Consider the following 17565-nt stretch of genomic DNA (forward strand, 5'->3'; position numbering starts at 1 on the left):
AACATTGACAATTAGAGCAATGGCAAACATTGTAACACAAGGAATGACACATTCCGTACATTCTAAATATATTGTGTATAAAAGGAAAGATAATGAAAAGTGTGTGTGTGTGTGTATAAACAGTAAGTAATAAGAAAATAAAAAATAAAAATAAAAAACAAGCACAAGGAAAGACCTGGAGTGTAGGCAAGAAAGAGAAGGGGCTGAATGAGATGGGGAAGGGAGTGCAAACACACGTAAATTAGAAAAGTTTCAATTGGTGAATGAAATTGGATGTGAGCAGGTGATTGAGGTTCGAAAACTGTAGGGATATCCGACAGTTACCGTATTCTAATGGTTCATAAAACAAGGGGCAATTTTTAGAGTAGCTTGGAGTATCCTTTGTCAGAAGGAATGGTCAAGAGACGCCAGTTTCTGGCATCATACTATCATTAAGAGAGGGAATCTTTGTTTTAAATGGAATCTAATCATTCCATCCTTCATGACAGTGATGCAAAGATTAGGCATAGTGTTTACTGCTAGAACAAATTCTAAAAGTCCTCCCCTGCAACAAACAAAATATACATTATACACACACACACATATATATATATATATATATATATATATACACACACACACACACAATCACATACACATTTACATATATATATATATATTAATCCATAGTCTCCTTGCACTCAGGCTGAATGGAAAATCAGGCAGAAAATTACTGGGTGCTGGGCCTTGGTCATACAGACATGTAGAGATAAAGTAGATGGTCCGCATTCTCGGTCTCGTTAAAATGTAACGTTTATTTGTTCACATAAAAAAGATGCAGAAAATGTTGTCAAAATGTTGTCCTGAGGAAAGTCCCGAACCGGGACTGAAACGTTGACAACATTTTCTGCATCTTTTTTTATGTAAACAAATAACAGTTACATTTTAACAAGACAGAGAGTGCGGACTATATATATATATATATATATATTCACACACACACATACACACATATACATATACACACACACACACATACTAGGCATAGTGTTTACTGCTAGCACAAATTCTAGAAGCCCTCCCCAGCAAAAAAATAAAATAATTTAATATATATATATATGTATGTGTGTGTGTATATGTACATATACATATACACATGCACACACACGCAAATGCACATGCGCGTATTGTTTCCTATATTCTCTATTCCTTTCTTAATTTCAAAGTGAACCAATACTACACCAATCTCTTCACTTTCAAATGCTTTCATCGACTTCTCCTAGAGAAGAATTAAGAACCCACAGGGTACCAAGTAGCTTACCAGTTTTGGGCCCGCACTTCATTCTTCAAAAAGAGTAGCGAATGCAGCAAAGTAAATTTGTTATTTCCGGTGCCCCCTTGGGCCCAAGGTCATTTTATCTTCCTCTGACTGTTCCTCTATTAGCACACCAAACACTACGCCATCATCTTCAGTCAATACTTCCTCTGTATATTTGCAAACCAGTCATTATCCAAGAACATATCAGCCATTGCTCTTTTTCTCTAGAATTTGCTCTTCCCATATTAGCCACTGTTCCACGACACATGTGCCATTCCCAGCCAACACTCCACCTCAATACCTGATAGTCCTATTGATAAAACACCAGTTATACCCCACACACTGTGGCAAATCTACTACCGTTGCAGCGGGGACCATATGCTAAGGAGGGCCCAGTGTGTGGCCCAGGGACTTAGGGCCACCCGATGGGTATTGTTCTTTTACTGAACAGAAGCCCGGTAGGGTGTAGCGGCCCTTTAAAAGTCTGATCGGGCCCCTGCAATATCTGCTAATATATCAGTTGATTACTTTCTCCCAGCTACATAGCAAGCAGCGGCGGCTCACACAGGTAGCATGAGGGGGAGAGAAAAGAGATGCAGTAGACCACTACACTATCTCTCCTCAGCCAGCAGCAGCAAGCAAGCCCTCCTGGAAAAGAAAGGTATGTTAAGAGGAGGGTGGCTGAAAATATTAACATTGACATTTATGTGTTTATGTCAAACTGTGTGTCTGTGTCACAATGTGTGTCTGTGTCTCAAAGTGTGTCTGTGTCTCAAAGTGTGTCTGTGTCTCAAAGTGTGTCTGTGTCTCAAAGTGTGTCTATGTCAGTGTGTGTGTATCTCTGTGCCTGTGTTTGTATGGGTCAGTGTGTATGTATCTGTGCGTTATTGTGTATGTATATCTGTGTAAGTATATAGGTCAGTGTGTGCATGTGTGTGTTGTGTGCCAGGGTGTGGATTTGCGTGCGCATCTGTGTGTCAGGATGTGCATCTGTCAGTGTGCGTGTGTGTATACACGTCAAGGTGTGCATCTCACTGTCAGAGTGTGTATCTGTGTGTCATGATGTGCATCTGTGTGTATAAGTCAGTGTGTCACGGTGTGTGCATGTGTCAGTGAATTTGTATATGACAGTGTGTTTATATAGGTGTATCTGTGTGTTAATATGTGTGTAAAGCTGTGTAAGTATGTATGGATGTGCATACATCCAAGCAATCAAACACCAACAAAACATGCAAACAAACTCCTTGACTCTAACAGAAATGTTAAATTGTACAACAGATGGGGATCTACCTTTTGGTCACTCTTGCACTGGGGTAGGCGCGGGGGGGAGGGGGGGAGGGGGAGACTTTCTGGCACCAGGGCCTTCTCTACATTAGTTCCGCCACTGCCCACACCCATAATACCAGACACTACTTATTTCCCTAGACATTTTAATCGTTTGTTGACCAAGTAACCAGTGTATGTTGGACTGCGACTTACAGATCATAATGTGTCAGTACATAAAGAATCAAACAAGCTGGTAGACAACGCCATAACAAAGCTGTCAGTGAGTTTAGTAAGAAAATGTAAGTATAATAAAATTAAAGTAGAACAGAAGAAAATCATCTCCACGCCATGGCCTGACAATCCATCATAAATGATAATTTACAGGTGTGTATATTACCAAAAAAAAGTTGCACTCACCAGGCCTTGCATTTAGTCTGCAAGTGTCAAGAAATCCAGCTGTGAAATATATATCAACATCACAAAAGAATAGTAGAACATCTCCTTTGTTCCAGGTGTGAGCTCCAACCTCTAAACCCCTTCCTCGATTGAATTCTTCCTTCAATGGTATCAATGTGTAGTTACGGAAGCCTGTTTCACTGATATAACAAGAAAATGAATTTAAAAAAATATGAAGTTCAACCACAGCATTACACAAGACGAGCAATTACAAAGACACAACAAGATTGTGAAAATTAGAACAATCCTCCTCTGCTATTATTTCACTCCAATATAGAGTTAAATAAAGGCTTGTTTGTGGTAATGATTGTATCGGGGGGGATTGTTATGGGAAAGAGAAAGTACACCCTCTTGAAATCTAACAATCATCTGTTCCTTACCAGGTCTTAAAATTAGGTAAATACAACATCAGATGAACACATTTTGGTCCACTCTTCTTTACGACGTTGTTTCAGTTCATTGGCATTGGTTTATGCACAACTCTCTTAAGGTCCCGCCACATATTTCAATTTGGGTTGAGGTCTGGACTTTGACTAGGTCATTGTAACACCTTGATTCTTTTCTTTTTCGGCCATTCTGTTGTAGATTTTCTCATGACCCAATGACAGATGTCAGACAGATGGCATCACATTTGACACTAGGTATACTTAGGTATACAGAGTTCATGGTCGACTCAATGATTGCTAGGTTCCCAGGTCATGTGGTTACAAAACAAGCCCAAATCATCATCATCCCTCCACAACTGTACTTGACAGTCGGTACGAGGTGTTTGTGCCAAACGTGACGCTGTGCATTATGGCCAAACATCACCACTTTGGCCTAGTCTGTCCATAGGACATTGTTCCAGCAATCTTGTAGTTTGCTCAGATGCAACTTTGCAAACCTAAACTGTGCTGCCATGTTCTTTTTAAAGACAAGGGGCTTTCTCCTGGCAATCCTTCCAAACAAACCATACTTCTTCACTCATTTTCTAATTGTTCTGTCATGAACTATTGAGGCTTTTAGAGTCTGAGATGTAACATATGGTTATTTGCAATTTCACAGAGCTTTGCATGGTCTGACCTTGAAGTGAATTTGCTTGGACTTCCACTAACAGCAAGATTGGCAAATGTTGCGGAGGTATTTCATCCTTGGCATTGTGTTCGCACACACCTGAATTCTCCTGACCAACAAACTGCTTAACCCTTAAGACTGCAGGGCGTTCTATGCCATCCCTATTTTGATGGCTCTAAACGCTGCAGGGCGGCATAGAACGCCCTGCGAACTTATGTACTTATGCACCTGAGGAAGACCTGTCACGGTCGAAACGCGTTGTGCCTTTGCTCTTATTGATTTTTAACCAGTAAAACCTTTTTTACTTTACTTTATTCTGCTGTTGTCCTTTGTGGGGAGAGAAAGTGCCTTATCACCAAGAACCAGTGGAGATAGCTTGAATAAGCTCATTATTCACAAGCCTTTACAGTCAGAGCCTGCTTCCTAAGGCTCTCCAGATTGTGAGTGACCCATTACCTTTGTTTTCACTCTGCTTATTAAATGTAACAGTATTATACTATGCTTTTTTCTTGAATTTCAGGTCAAAAACAGGATTCACTGAATATAAGTATAATCTGTTTATTATTTATTTTCTGTTGCACCTCCCAAAATCCAATTTGCTATTTTTTATGTACTTACCCGGTCGCCGGCGATCGCGGTATGGGGATTTACCTGGGAGCCCAGGGAGTCCCCCTCCATCCTCTTCGGCCCCCCTGGGCCATGTGATCGCAAGGTCCTTGCGAGGACCTCACGATCACATGGACGGCATAGCCATCCAAAGCATTGCTTTAAAACATGCTAAACAGTGTAAAAATAAATAATATATACTTAGATCATATATATTATATATATGATCTAAGTATATATATATATATATATATATATATATATACACATAAATACACATACACTGTCTAAGTGAGACATCACTGAATACAAATATGTGTATTTTATTGCAGTAAAAGCAAACAGTATTTTGACATTCACAGTTAAAATGTCACATAGAACTAAGAACATTTTTACAAAAATCTTATTCTCTCCAATTTTTTTTATATTTTTTTTCATATTAAATTATGTTCCATAGCTAAATATTTGATGTTAAATGAAAGCCCTGTTTCCCCAGAATAAAATGATATATAATAAGGGGGGTGCATTTAATATGAAAGAGGTGAATTACGGTTGGACAGACATATAGCGCAAATGCCAGGTTTTGTGTACGTTTAGTTTTGATCACAACTTGTACATTTGGCTGCGGTCTTAAGGGGGTTAAACTGTGTCTTTGCTGATAATCAATTAATCAATGACTTTTGATTTTCAGCCCGTCTGCTACTTCGCATTTTAATTCCTATGGAAGCAGTAAGGGTGTTCGTGTTTCAGGCATGTCTTCTCTGTTTTGGTTTTACTTTTATTAAATAAATCATGACACTGTTCATCTACGGTTGTATTTACGCAATTGTAAGACCTGCTAAGCATTGTTATGGTGATTCTTATGTCCTGATATGTAAAATCATAATTTAAAAAGAGGGTATACTTTGTTTTTACCCATGACTGTATATTAATAGAAATAAATACGAGTACCCCTCTCTCTCAGATCCCCCTATCATGCCCCCTAGCATTTTCAACCAATAAACATTGTCCAGGTTCCAGAAAACTGACGTTGTTAATGCAAAGGAACTGATGGGATCTTAAATGGTTTGACAGTAAACCGAGGGACTGTGACAAGATATCAAATAGAATACCTACTCCAACATTTAGAAAATATATTTAAATTCAAATATGAATTTAAAGAGATGTTGTCACTATTATGAAGGGGGCAAATCCTCTTTCTCCCTCTTTCTCTCTATAAATATATTTTACTAAAATGTACAGTGAACAAAAGAATACAAAAAAAAAACAAATACAAGTTGTGCCAAATATAAAGTCCAAAAGTCTACAAATGCTTGGGATTTTCCTTTCTGGTAATCATCCAGACTTCAGATAATTAGGGGTATATGCAAAAAAACAGAGAATAATTGATGATAGTGCAGCTTATCTAGAGCTAGGTGCAGGATGTAACGTTAATACCCAATACGCAGAGTGAAAACCACCAGAACAATAGAGACAGATAGAAAGTCCCTAAACCGGTCCTTAGAATGATCAGATAATAATAGAAACTACAAGTAATGCCAGAAACAAGCAAAGGGTAAGGGAAGCCAGAAATGCACAGTAGCGAGGAACGTAGCAGAGTCAGGGAAACCCAAAATAAGAATAGTCAAGAGCAAGCCGTATCCAAACCAAAGAACTATCAAAAAGGATACAGGAACGCGCTGAGGGGACACTAGGGACATAGAGCAGACTAGGTAGCACAACAGGGCACCGTTTTAGGGGTAGACTGGGCTTCTATATGATTAGGGGGCGTGTTTATCATAACCATGCCCCCAAAAGTTACGTGTGCATTGAGCTCTCTTGTTTAGAGCTCTTCTGACCGCATGACGCTGGTACGCATGCGCCGCCTCCTTAAAAGGGGCGGGCGCATGCAGCCGGCGTCCCTGATGCTTAATATATCTCTTCCTGGCGTGGGAGCGGCGGTCCGACCGATCTAGTTATCGGCAGATCGGCGGACCAATATGGTAAGGGGCATGAGGCTTATACAGGACACACAGCAGAAACATACATGGTATAACACTCTGAGTAAAACAGCATACAGTGGTATAATCCCCACCGGTGGATATGTAGATTTAGGGGTCATTCTTTCGGCATACAGATGAATAAATAAAAAATATAAAAGGCAGACAATAGTGCTCATTGTGATAAATGCAGTGGTAAGTAAAACAAATAAGAATAGTATACTCACATTTAGCAGAGCAGTAACACTGCTCAGATATTAGCACTTGGGTGGTATTAAATGAGAGTACACTATTCTTAATTTATTTTTATTTTTTTACTTACCATTGCATTTATCACAGTGAGCAAAGAGATTGACCCCTAGAGCTACATATCCATCAGTGTGGATTGTACTGCTGTATGCGGTTTTATTCAGAACTGGTTTAGAGCTCTTTCAAATGTGAGTGATATACCATATATATATATTGGTTGTGTGTCCTGCATCTAGCACAATATACTTTGCACTTTCAACAGTTATTCTCTTATTACATAAACTCCTAATTATCTAAAGTCTGGACAGTTACCAGCAAGGAAAATCCCAAGCATTTGTGGACTTATTGGACTTTATATTTAGCACAACCTGTATTTGTGGACTTATTGGACTTTATATTTAGCACAACCTGTATGTGTTTTGTATTGTTTTGTTTATTGTTCATCAGAAAGGGGTTTTTCTTTCTCAGACTGTTTTTCTACTTATTTGCAGCCTTACTCTCGCCTGTTTTTCTACTCATTTAAAGTTGATCTTTTAGCGCTGATCCTACTGTAGTATAAAACGTGCAGTGGTAGAATAAAAGAATCAATGAAAAAAAATATTTTTTTTGTTTAGGCATCTTTCATGTAGAAAGTAAATTAAATACAAGGTTTATTGCAAACATACGATTTACCCCTTTTTATTTATTCTTAAACAGCTTAAAGGAACACTCTAAGCACCGTAACAACTACAGCAAGTTTTAGATCCATTTTAGAGCGTCTGTTTGTCGAGCACTACTCCCCACCTCCACTATAGCTACAGCTAGAAGCTCTCTGTCTGAGCATCGCCCAGCAGAAACAAGCCCCAGGTAAGACATCAAACAAAAAACAAAAAAAAACACCACAACACAAACTTTCACTACTTACATGGGGAGGAGGTGGGAAGATGGTGTCTGCTGGGTTTCTTTAACAAGTTTTAAAAACGTTTTCCATAAATAAACTTATTTAGATTATGCAAGAGCCCATACCTTTCCCACTGCTTACCTTTCTAGAGTTTTCAGTAACTTTTTGACCTCTAACAAGCCGTCATCTCCAAAATATACTACAGTTAGGTAAGTCCTTTTATCTTGCTCAATACACACATCTCTAGAAAAAAAAAAAGCAAATTTAGGGTCTTGAAAAAAGTATTGCTTACATGCAATAATGTTAACTCACATTTACAAAAATCTTATTTAATGTCGTATTCAGTTAATGCATTATTGATCATTTATAGTGGCACACAAGCTTTGTTTACAACACTGCAACCCAAAACATTGTACCTACCATATGTAGAAGAAGAACCTTTCTACCATTTCTTTTGTAAATATAATCTTAAGATTGTGGTGAGACGAGACAGGATAGAAAAATCACTTTTATGCACTATGTATCACAAGCATCTCTCACTTTCTCCTGTGTAAATTACTTATGTCTACAAAGAATAACTTTATGATTTATATCATGTGTCAGATCTTTTCTTTAATTTCATCGCAGTTTCATGTGGCTTCATATGCTTTGATATATATTGTACGATTTCAATGCAATGCCATTACTAAAATGCATGTTTCCTAGGGGGATGTACAGAAATTTAGCAATTAACCTCTTTGCATGAGGCGGACGTTTAATTTTGTGGGTTAGTAAACCGTAGCAACAGGGTGGGAGACAAGTCATTAAGTAGCGGTTAGTGGCTACAATAGAAAATGTGAGCTGTTAACTGCCACTTAGAAACTGGCTTTAAGAAATAGCAGCCAATAGCTCAGTCACTACTGGTGAAACACTGAAGTCCGTAAATCGCAACTACTCACTAGCAGTAATGGCTGGATGGCAAAAATAAAGAACATTGGAAAAAAGCCCATGGACTGATGTACAGGGATCAGTAAAATAACATCCTTGATCTGTGTGCATTCCCATTGTAGTTGCTATGTACCATTCAGACAGAAAAGCATTGAAACTCGGAGAATGTGAAGGGTGGAAAAAGTCTAGGTCTTGACTTTCAGAATGCATATGCTTACTAATAAAGAATTTAAGATTCTGAGATAATTTGCTTTTCAAACACTAGCTGTAAGAATAGAGGGAACCAATGTGGTCAGAATTAGATTTCATTTTAATAAAAATAAAAATAAAAAAAACAAGAGATAATGATTTGTAAATGATGAATGCCTTTGTCAGTTCCTGAGAAAAAGTACAAACCACAAAAAAAAATCTGTTGAAGGTAATAATTGACTGACAACAATTATAGAAGATTACTTGCATAAACCGTGATCTATCCTGGTTTTGAGAGTTTGACGTGCACCATAGCAAGCATGACTTACCTCACTTTACAATGATTAGCATGTCATGTGTGCATATTGCTAGCAATTGATCCCATTACAATCTGCACATGAAGGCTTGCTGTTCTACAGTAATCATCAACCATCATCATAAAACTGTATATAAGTTTTCTGTTAAACAGTGCACAGGTCAATACTAGTTCACTTGGTACCATTGGCACACACAGGTCTGCTCCCTGCCACTGTCACACGTGGACTGCAGATGGTAAACTCCTGTAAAGCCAAGCATGTCATCTGCCAAGGACACATAGATATCCACACTATGCCACCAGCACATGCAGGCCCACCTTCTGCCACCAGCACATGTAAAAACAGCTGCATCCTGTGCCAAACATAAGACATTCCATGCATTCATTGTGGGCAGGATGGACACTGCAAGTCATTACTACATGGGACAATGGGAAGGGTGGAAATGGGCTACTCAACGCAAACTTTGTTTTAAAATTTGCCCCATGGAATTAAAGATGATGTTTTGCAGATTTTGTAATTTACAGACCACCACCAAATATACCAGAGTAAAATTTGCCTGCCCATGTTTTCCTTTCCACAAATGTTGCTTACCGGTAGGTTTGCAAAAACTGAGCGAAAGCATCCGTTCGATCAGAAAGTGGCACGATGATATTAACTAAAGTTTTAGAAGTGTCTTCAGTTTCCACTTTCACCTTCATAAGTGGTCCAAATGGTCGAAATAGAGTTACATGCCGGTAGGCTTGAACATCTTGCTTCTTGTAGAAAAGTTCATAATGAGAACCCTTGTCCCTTTCTGTGCGGTAGTAACCTTGAGAGATGAAAGATCAATTTTTATTTATTTCTTAAAAGACAAATTACGGTATTACTTTCTAAAGATATAATTAAACAAATTTAAAGAGCCCCAACAGAATTAGACAATTCCTAATTATAGTAACAAAGACATGTCATCATTATGAAAGGCGTTAAAAGGAGGCAAATTTCTAAAGCATTGTTAAAGGAAATCTATAGTTTCAGGAGTACATACATGTATTTCTGACACTATAGTTTAAAAAGCACAGTTTAGGGCCCCAGCCCCCTCTCCTTACTTTAAAAATGTAGTTTACATCCCTCTTTGCCAGAGCTGCGTCGGTATTGCTGGCTCTGCCCTGCCTCATTTGCCGAGATCATCAAATTTGACAATATCAGCCGATCCAATTCTTTCCCATAAAAAGCATTGGGAGGCTAATGAGCATGCATGGCAACATGCTGAGCTGTGTCATAGAGATTCATTGAATTAATACAATGCAGCACTGACCCAGGAAGCACCTCTAATGGCCATCTGAGTGACTGATACTAGAAGTGTTCCTAGACAGTAATGTAAACACTGCCTTTTCTTTGAAAAGGCAATAATGTTAACATTAAAAAGCCTGCAGGGAAAAAATATAGAAACCAGAACAACTTCATTAAGCTGTAGTTATTCTGGTGACTATTGTGTCCCTTTAAGTTAATTTAGGAGACACATTATTAAAGGGACACTGTAGGCACTAGACCACTTCAGCTCACTGAAGTGGTCTGGGTTCAATGTCACATGTCCCTTAACCCTACAGAGGTAATTATTGCAGTTTCTGAGAAACGGACAGACACTAGAGGGACTTCCATAATCAAAATGGTCCTTTGGTCCGTTATCTGACGCTGAACGTCCTCACGCTTGCATGAGGACCTCCAGCGTCAGATTTTTTCCCCATAGGAAAGCATTGAATAATGCTTTCCTATGGGAAAATCCTAATGGGAGCGTGTCCTCCCACTGGCTGACGTCAGCAGGGGAGGAGTGTGGGTGGAACTGGATTCAGGTAAGTGACTGAAGGGGTTTTAACCCCTTTACCACCGTGGGAGTGGGGCACTGCAGGAGCCTATAGCGCCAGGAAAATGGGTTTGTTTTCCTGGCACTATAGAAACCATGTATTAAAAGTAATAGTTAAAATAATTCTGCTGCTTGAAAACTCTACATGTATCTAGAAACAATGATTAAATAATAATGTTTAAAGTTCTCACCTTCAAGAAAGTCAGTTTCGCTGAACATCACTTTGTCACCATCTCTGTTGTCTTGTTCTTCCTCCTCATCATCTTCTGGATTATTGATAACTTCTAGCCCAGCCTCTATAACCTCAGCCAGTTCATCCCTCCGATCCTTCCTGGTGGGTTTTTCCTCCGGGTGCCGTGTCAATCCCATCTCCAGTTGGTAAACTTTCATTGCATTGAAACTTTCAAAGGGTACCACAGCATATTCACTTGCCAGTTTTGCACCTGCAATAACCTCTGCCTTATCAATCTGTGAGTGAAGAAACTCAAGTAAGTCGTTGGGCTGGTCTTTGTTACCTTGGTGTGCCACACCATTGGCAGCAGAGAGCTTCTTTTCCTGTGCCAATCTCAGTCTCTCGCTCATCTCTTGGAGTTCCTGCTTAAGTTGGGCAATCTGGCGTTTTAGGCTGCTGGCACGGCTTTTGTAATGTTCCTCCTGTTCTTGGAGGAGAGCCTGGTAATATTCCTTGCTGTACATTTCTCCAGGGATTCCAGGAAGAGAGACATTTTGTTCAGACGCGGGAGCACATTCCAATAAATACATTAAAAGCAGTAAACTGAACACCAGGGCAAGCCCAACCAATAACCAACGGGTCCTGCCTTGGAGAAATAATCCTCTCCTGGGCATTCTTTTAGAAAATGGTCTTCTTCAGGCATCAAGTCAACCTGGCTGCCAGCAAAGAGCAGTTCGTTTTTTACTCACACTCCTAGATTAATCACGGCACACAGTGGCTCACGTCATTGAATCAAAAAAAAGATTCTGGTTTTCTGTTGCACACTTCTAATGGTGTGCATACTCGATGTTTTCAAACAATATCACAACTGTATTACCTTCATGTGAACTCCATTGACCCATCATGAACATTCGTTGGAACAAGTTCACATACAAGCACCTGTGGCTCGATGATGCGGATTGGTCATCTTACAAACTGCAGCTCATCAGGAACAAGTTGGCCCCCAACTTCCACTGCCCTGGGCTTAAATTCATGAACACATTAGATCCAAGAGGGAGGTATCCTTTAAGACAAAAAGTAAAAAATTTAGATCAGAACTTCAGAGCACAAAAAATAAAATACTTTGCAATCCACAATATTTTAGGCAATAAGATACTAAAAGGTTATGGGGTTTCGGAAACAAAGGGCCACCATGCTCCCTAGAACATCCCCTAACATCAGACTAGCCATAAACTTCCAAATACCAGTATACATTTTAAGCCCTTATCTTAAATGGACACTATAGTCACCTATATATGTATTTGTTCTGGTGAGTATAATAATTACCTTCATTCTTTTTGCCGTAAACACTGTCTTTTCAGAGAACATGCAGTGTTTACGAAAGTTAGATTTTACTAGGGTGGCAGGGGGGATAGATGGTTGTTGTAACACTATAGGGCAAGGCATACATGTTTGTGTTCCTGACCCTATAGTGTTCCTTTAAAGCAGCTCTTAAACACCATGGCACTCCCCATTGTATCTTGTCAAACTTTTAACTTGGGAGCTTCTGTTATCCACCCTGAAATAAGCCATGTTGTGCAGGCCTAGCTTACTGGCCGAGAGTATCATTTTATCACTCTCAGCCATCCACTTCCTGGTAGAGAAGAGACAGTACTGGAGGCAGGGATCAGCACTGGCGGACACAAGATAAAAAGTCAAACTGTTCTAAAACAGCTTGAATACTTAAATTGGGAGGGGGGCACTTCTGACACTACAACTACTGCAGTGTGGTGTTTATACGTTGCTCTGTGAGTCAGACATCTTATTACCTTAATTCCCTACAAGTGCAATCACAGCCCACATTGGGAATCGTGGGACATTTTGATATGCGAACACAGGTTTGAAACAAATTTAAGACTTTTTTTGGGGGGTTGTTTTGTTTTTGTTTCTCTGTAGACAAAAACAAAACTACCAGCAAACTTTAATTTCCAAGTGTCAGTTTCTGTTTAACACGTATTGTCGTATTGCTGAAATTAAAAATGTCCACGGATACATTTAGAAACACAAATCTGGGAAAAAACACAACAACAAAATAATAAATAGCATTTTCTTTTCTTAAGGGAAATAATTCATATTTGCTAAAGTTTAGTGGTCATGTTTACAAAGTCTACAGATTGGATAAATGGTAATGAAAACATGAGTTTTAGTCACTAAATAGCGAGTTAAAGACTCTCCAAGTTAGCCCCCTTTTAATTTAGCTATTCTAGTTTTTATACTTTGGATTTCAGTTCACTGTAACGGATCGTTGATGGATAACCCACAGTCCTTACTTGTATAATATCTCACTCTACAGCAAACTGTTACAACAGGTCTTAACTGCTTACGGTTAAGAGAGACAGGATAAGTAATGTCTGGGAATGTCTTGGAAAAACTGAGGTCCCATATAATGGACTGAAAGATTATACATAATATTCAACATTTGGTTTTCCAGTCTGACAGTCATACAGATTTAGTCATTGCCTCCGTAGGCAGCCCTGTGGGTATTACGGCATCATCACAACATCACGGACAGGCATGTCTTCTTATAGGGCAGTTAAAGCAAAACACCAGCGAGCACATTACATGACGCGCTCCTCAATACACAGATAAATAGTATGGATGTGCCTGAGACAAAGTAAAAATGACATTGTACATCCTGCTCTTTATAAGAGAGCATTTAGTCAGAAGGGATTGTATACGCTCTATCATGGCTGATGGCTTCTGCATCCAGCAAATACAAATAAGCAGGGAAGATTTTACAGGAATTCAAAGTTTAGGGCAAAACTGATAAATTAGGGGGGTAAAAAATATTCTAGTTAGTACTGTTTTCAGTATGGCTATGTTTGCCTTAAATATGATTTACCTTGTATACCTTCCTAAACTTACAGACTGCCTTGCACACCACATTGAATATAAATGTCACAAATATACATGGGTTTAAAGATTTCTCCAACATGATGCAAGCCTTCCAATCGTCCCGATTTCATCAAGGTAGTCCCAATTCTTGGGTCCTATCTCCTGTCCTGAATTTGATCCCCAGTGTCCTGTTTTTGGTGACACCAGAGAACTATCCCCAACAAGCTTAGTCCGAGTGCGTCATTAGACACGCTTGTGCTAGCTTCAGGGCATTAGAACCATGCATGGTCCAACCATGGGCTGCCAGCCTACTTGATTGGCAGGCAGCCTGGTGTGCATTCATGTCAGGATGGCCTGTCAATTCTAAGGGTGGACACACCCATTGGGTGGAGCCAGTAACTGGTCTGGTACAGATCTCTAAGGGCTGCCATCTATCTCACATTTTAGCGGGTTTGCACACATAGGGAGCTATATACAAAATGTCCCCTCTTATCAGGAGTCTAGATAAACAAAGAACTTGAATCACAGATACAGAAAAATAGAGATTTACATCAATAATAATCACCTTACCGAGTCTTTGATTAATAAACACATGTATTGTAGTTGTGTTTAGTCTGTGTAAATAAGATACATTGTTCTTTTTTAAATTTTAATTGATAACATTATCAGTAAGTCATCTAAAATGTCTCAGAACATTAGAACAGACCTGCCCAACGCCTCACCCATACTCAAATCTCTAATATTAAAGTGTCCCTCTTTGTCCATTTAAAATGTTGGTAGATATTAATTATTGATCTTTAATATTCTTACTTGTATATCAGGGGGAGTATGCTCAAATAGGAGGTAAGTACTTCGACGTGTGAGCATGCATAAAAAGGAAAGGGAATAGAAAAGGTTTGTGAATATTAAATTCAATGCATTCGGATGGACAAGTGTCCAAATTCTTGCAGAGGCTGATGATTTCATGACTTATAAATTTCAGGATGGGAACATCATATTTTGAGAAAAAGCCACAATGGAATCCGGACTTAGTTAGACGTGTACTTTGCCTGGTAAGTTTGTTTAAAACACGGGTACCTTTAAAGTCATACATGACGTGTCATATTCTGCAATTGCAGGCATCCCAGGCTGATAGGTTTGCAGTCCTATACTTTTTTAAATGGACAAATAGGGACACTTTCAAATTTAGGGGTGCATACATGTGCGCGTGCATGGTGTCCGGTTTAAGTGAAACTAATAATTTATGGAACTAAAATGTAACTTAAAACAAGAATAATGCATTTTAACCCCTTAAGGACCAAACTTCTGGAATAAAAGGGAATCATGACATGTCACACATGTCATGTGTCCTTAAGGGGTTAAACAAAAACAATGCGTTACTAAACACATTTTATTGTAGTTTAAAGACACATTCCTGGAAGCATTATAACAATATGCAGCTTTCAGAAAAGAGGCACATTGTAATAGAAAAAAGAAAGACACAGGGATTTGGGCCCAACATAGTGACTGTCTTTCCTAAACAGGGACACGTGAGAGGTATGCAATACTGCAAAGACAGTTTGGAAATTTTTCAAGGTTCTACTATAATACAAGCTAAGCACTCACAGTCCACTAGCCAACGGTATATGGCTAAATTATTTAATAACTCAGGTACTATTCTGGGGACAAGGTTTCAATTTGGAGAGGCATTCTAGATTTTAATCCATAGTGATTTAAAACTTTGTCCCTAAGCAGTATCTGATTTTTGACTTGATAAAATATGACCTTTAGTATGAAAAATATAAAGTATTAAACCCAAATAAAACGTTTTGTAATAGAAGAAATGTTGCAATGCTGGTGAGATTTTAACTCCCCTTGCCAGAACATTGTGTAATTTTAAAGGGTAAAATGTGATTTTACGTACTGCAGACTCTTCTTGGCTATTATTTGGGAAGAGGAACAATCTTTTCACATTAGGTAATGGAATTTGTGGAGGCAGAAGGGTTTACATTATTTTTTGTCAGTGGCCCAGGTGTTAATTTAACCTCTTGGTGATGGCCCGCACACAAAGTAGGATCAAGGCACTAACAGAGGTTTCAAATCCAGCAGAGCTGCTGATCTCAGAGATAGTGGCAAGGTCAAGGATTGCTATAGCATTGGAAGATGAATCCAAGTATTGCTGGACGACTCTGGCATTAGGCTGTCACATAACCCTCTGAGGTTTACCTTGTCATCCAATCGCGGTGACAGCCTGCAACATCCATCAGGGAACTCAGCCCATGCTGGAAGGCTGAAGGGGACCTCTGGAGCGGGTACACACAAAATTCAAAATGTTCTGGGCTATTGCGGGCATCCTAACAATTGAGGTGTAACAGCAATATTCACCAGGTATCTTCCAGGCAATGTAGAAACCCATCAAAGTGGCTATAATGCCTTAACTGACAGCTAAGAAATGCAATCAGAGTGATATAGAGTAACATATATATAGAATCTAATCATAACATACTAGCATCAACAATCACTACAATTGCCATGTAAATTTATTTAGGATGCTATTTAAGGGTAACTGGAGGGTATTTTCAGGTTTTAGTAATGATAAAAAAAAGCAATAAAATGAGACACTGGGAAGGGGCTGGAGGGGAGAGAATGAGACACGGGGAGGGGCTGGGGGGGAATGAGACACATGGAGGAGTGGGGGAGAAATGAGACATGGAGGGGTGGCAGAGAGATGAGACACATGGAGGGGTGGCGGAGAAATGAGACACATGGCAGGGTGGCGGAGAAATGAGACACATGGAGGGGTGGCGGAGAAATGAGACACATGGAGGGGTGGCGGAGAAATGAGACACATGGAGGGGTGGCGGAGAAATGAGACACATGGATGGGTGGCGGAGAAATGAAACACATGGAGGGGTGGCGGAGAAATGAGACACATGGAGGGGTGGCGGAGAAATGAGACACATGGATGGGTGGCGGAGAAATGAAACACATGGAGGGGTGGGGGAGAAATGAGACACATGGAGGGGCAGCTGAGAAATGAGACACATGGAGGGGTGGGGGAGAAATGAAACACATGGAGGGTGGGGGAGAAATGAAACACATGGAGGGGTGGGGGAGAAATGAAACACATGGAGGGGTGGGGGAGAAATGAAACACATGGAGGGGTGGGGGAGAAATGAAACACATGGAGGGGTGGGGGAGAAATGAAACACATGGAGGGGTGGCGGAGAAATGAGACACATGGAGGGGTGGGGGAGAAATGAGACACATGGAGGGGTGGGGGAGAAATGAGACACATGGAGGGGTGGCGGAGAAATGAAACACATGGAGGGGCTGGGGGAGAAATGAGACACATGGAGGGGTGGGGGAGAAATGAGACACATGGAGGGGTGGGGGAGAAATGAGACACATGGAGGGGTGGGGGAGAAATGAGACACATGGAGGGGTGGGGGAGAAATGAGACACATGGAGGGGTGGGGGA

At 39.9% G+C, this 17565-nt stretch overlaps 1 protein-coding gene across 3 annotated transcripts in view; it reads right to left on the reverse strand.

Moving 5' to 3' along the window:
- The window catches only part of CSGALNACT2 (chondroitin sulfate N-acetylgalactosaminyltransferase 2), a 61536-nt gene that overhangs the window by 12949 nt on the left and 31022 nt on the right, over positions 1-17565 (reverse strand). For all 3 annotated transcript variants that reach the window (XM_063434049.1, XM_063434050.1, XM_063434051.1), the window contains 4 exons: positions 11251-12294; positions 9811-10027; positions 7928-8029; positions 2981-3159 (listed from right to left, as the gene is read on the reverse strand). In XM_063434049.1, the coding sequence (XP_063290119.1) occupies positions 2981-3159; positions 7928-8029; positions 9811-10027; positions 11251-11905 (1153 nt within the window). In that variant the 5' untranslated portion in view covers positions 11906-12294. The remainder of the gene's footprint in view (positions 1-2980; positions 3160-7927; positions 8030-9810; positions 10028-11250; positions 12295-17565) is intronic.

The sequence above is a fragment of the Pelobates fuscus genome, chromosome 10, assembly GCF_036172605.1.
Source record: "Pelobates fuscus isolate aPelFus1 chromosome 10, aPelFus1.pri, whole genome shotgun sequence".
Taxonomy (NCBI): domain Eukaryota; kingdom Metazoa; phylum Chordata; class Amphibia; order Anura; family Pelobatidae; genus Pelobates; species Pelobates fuscus.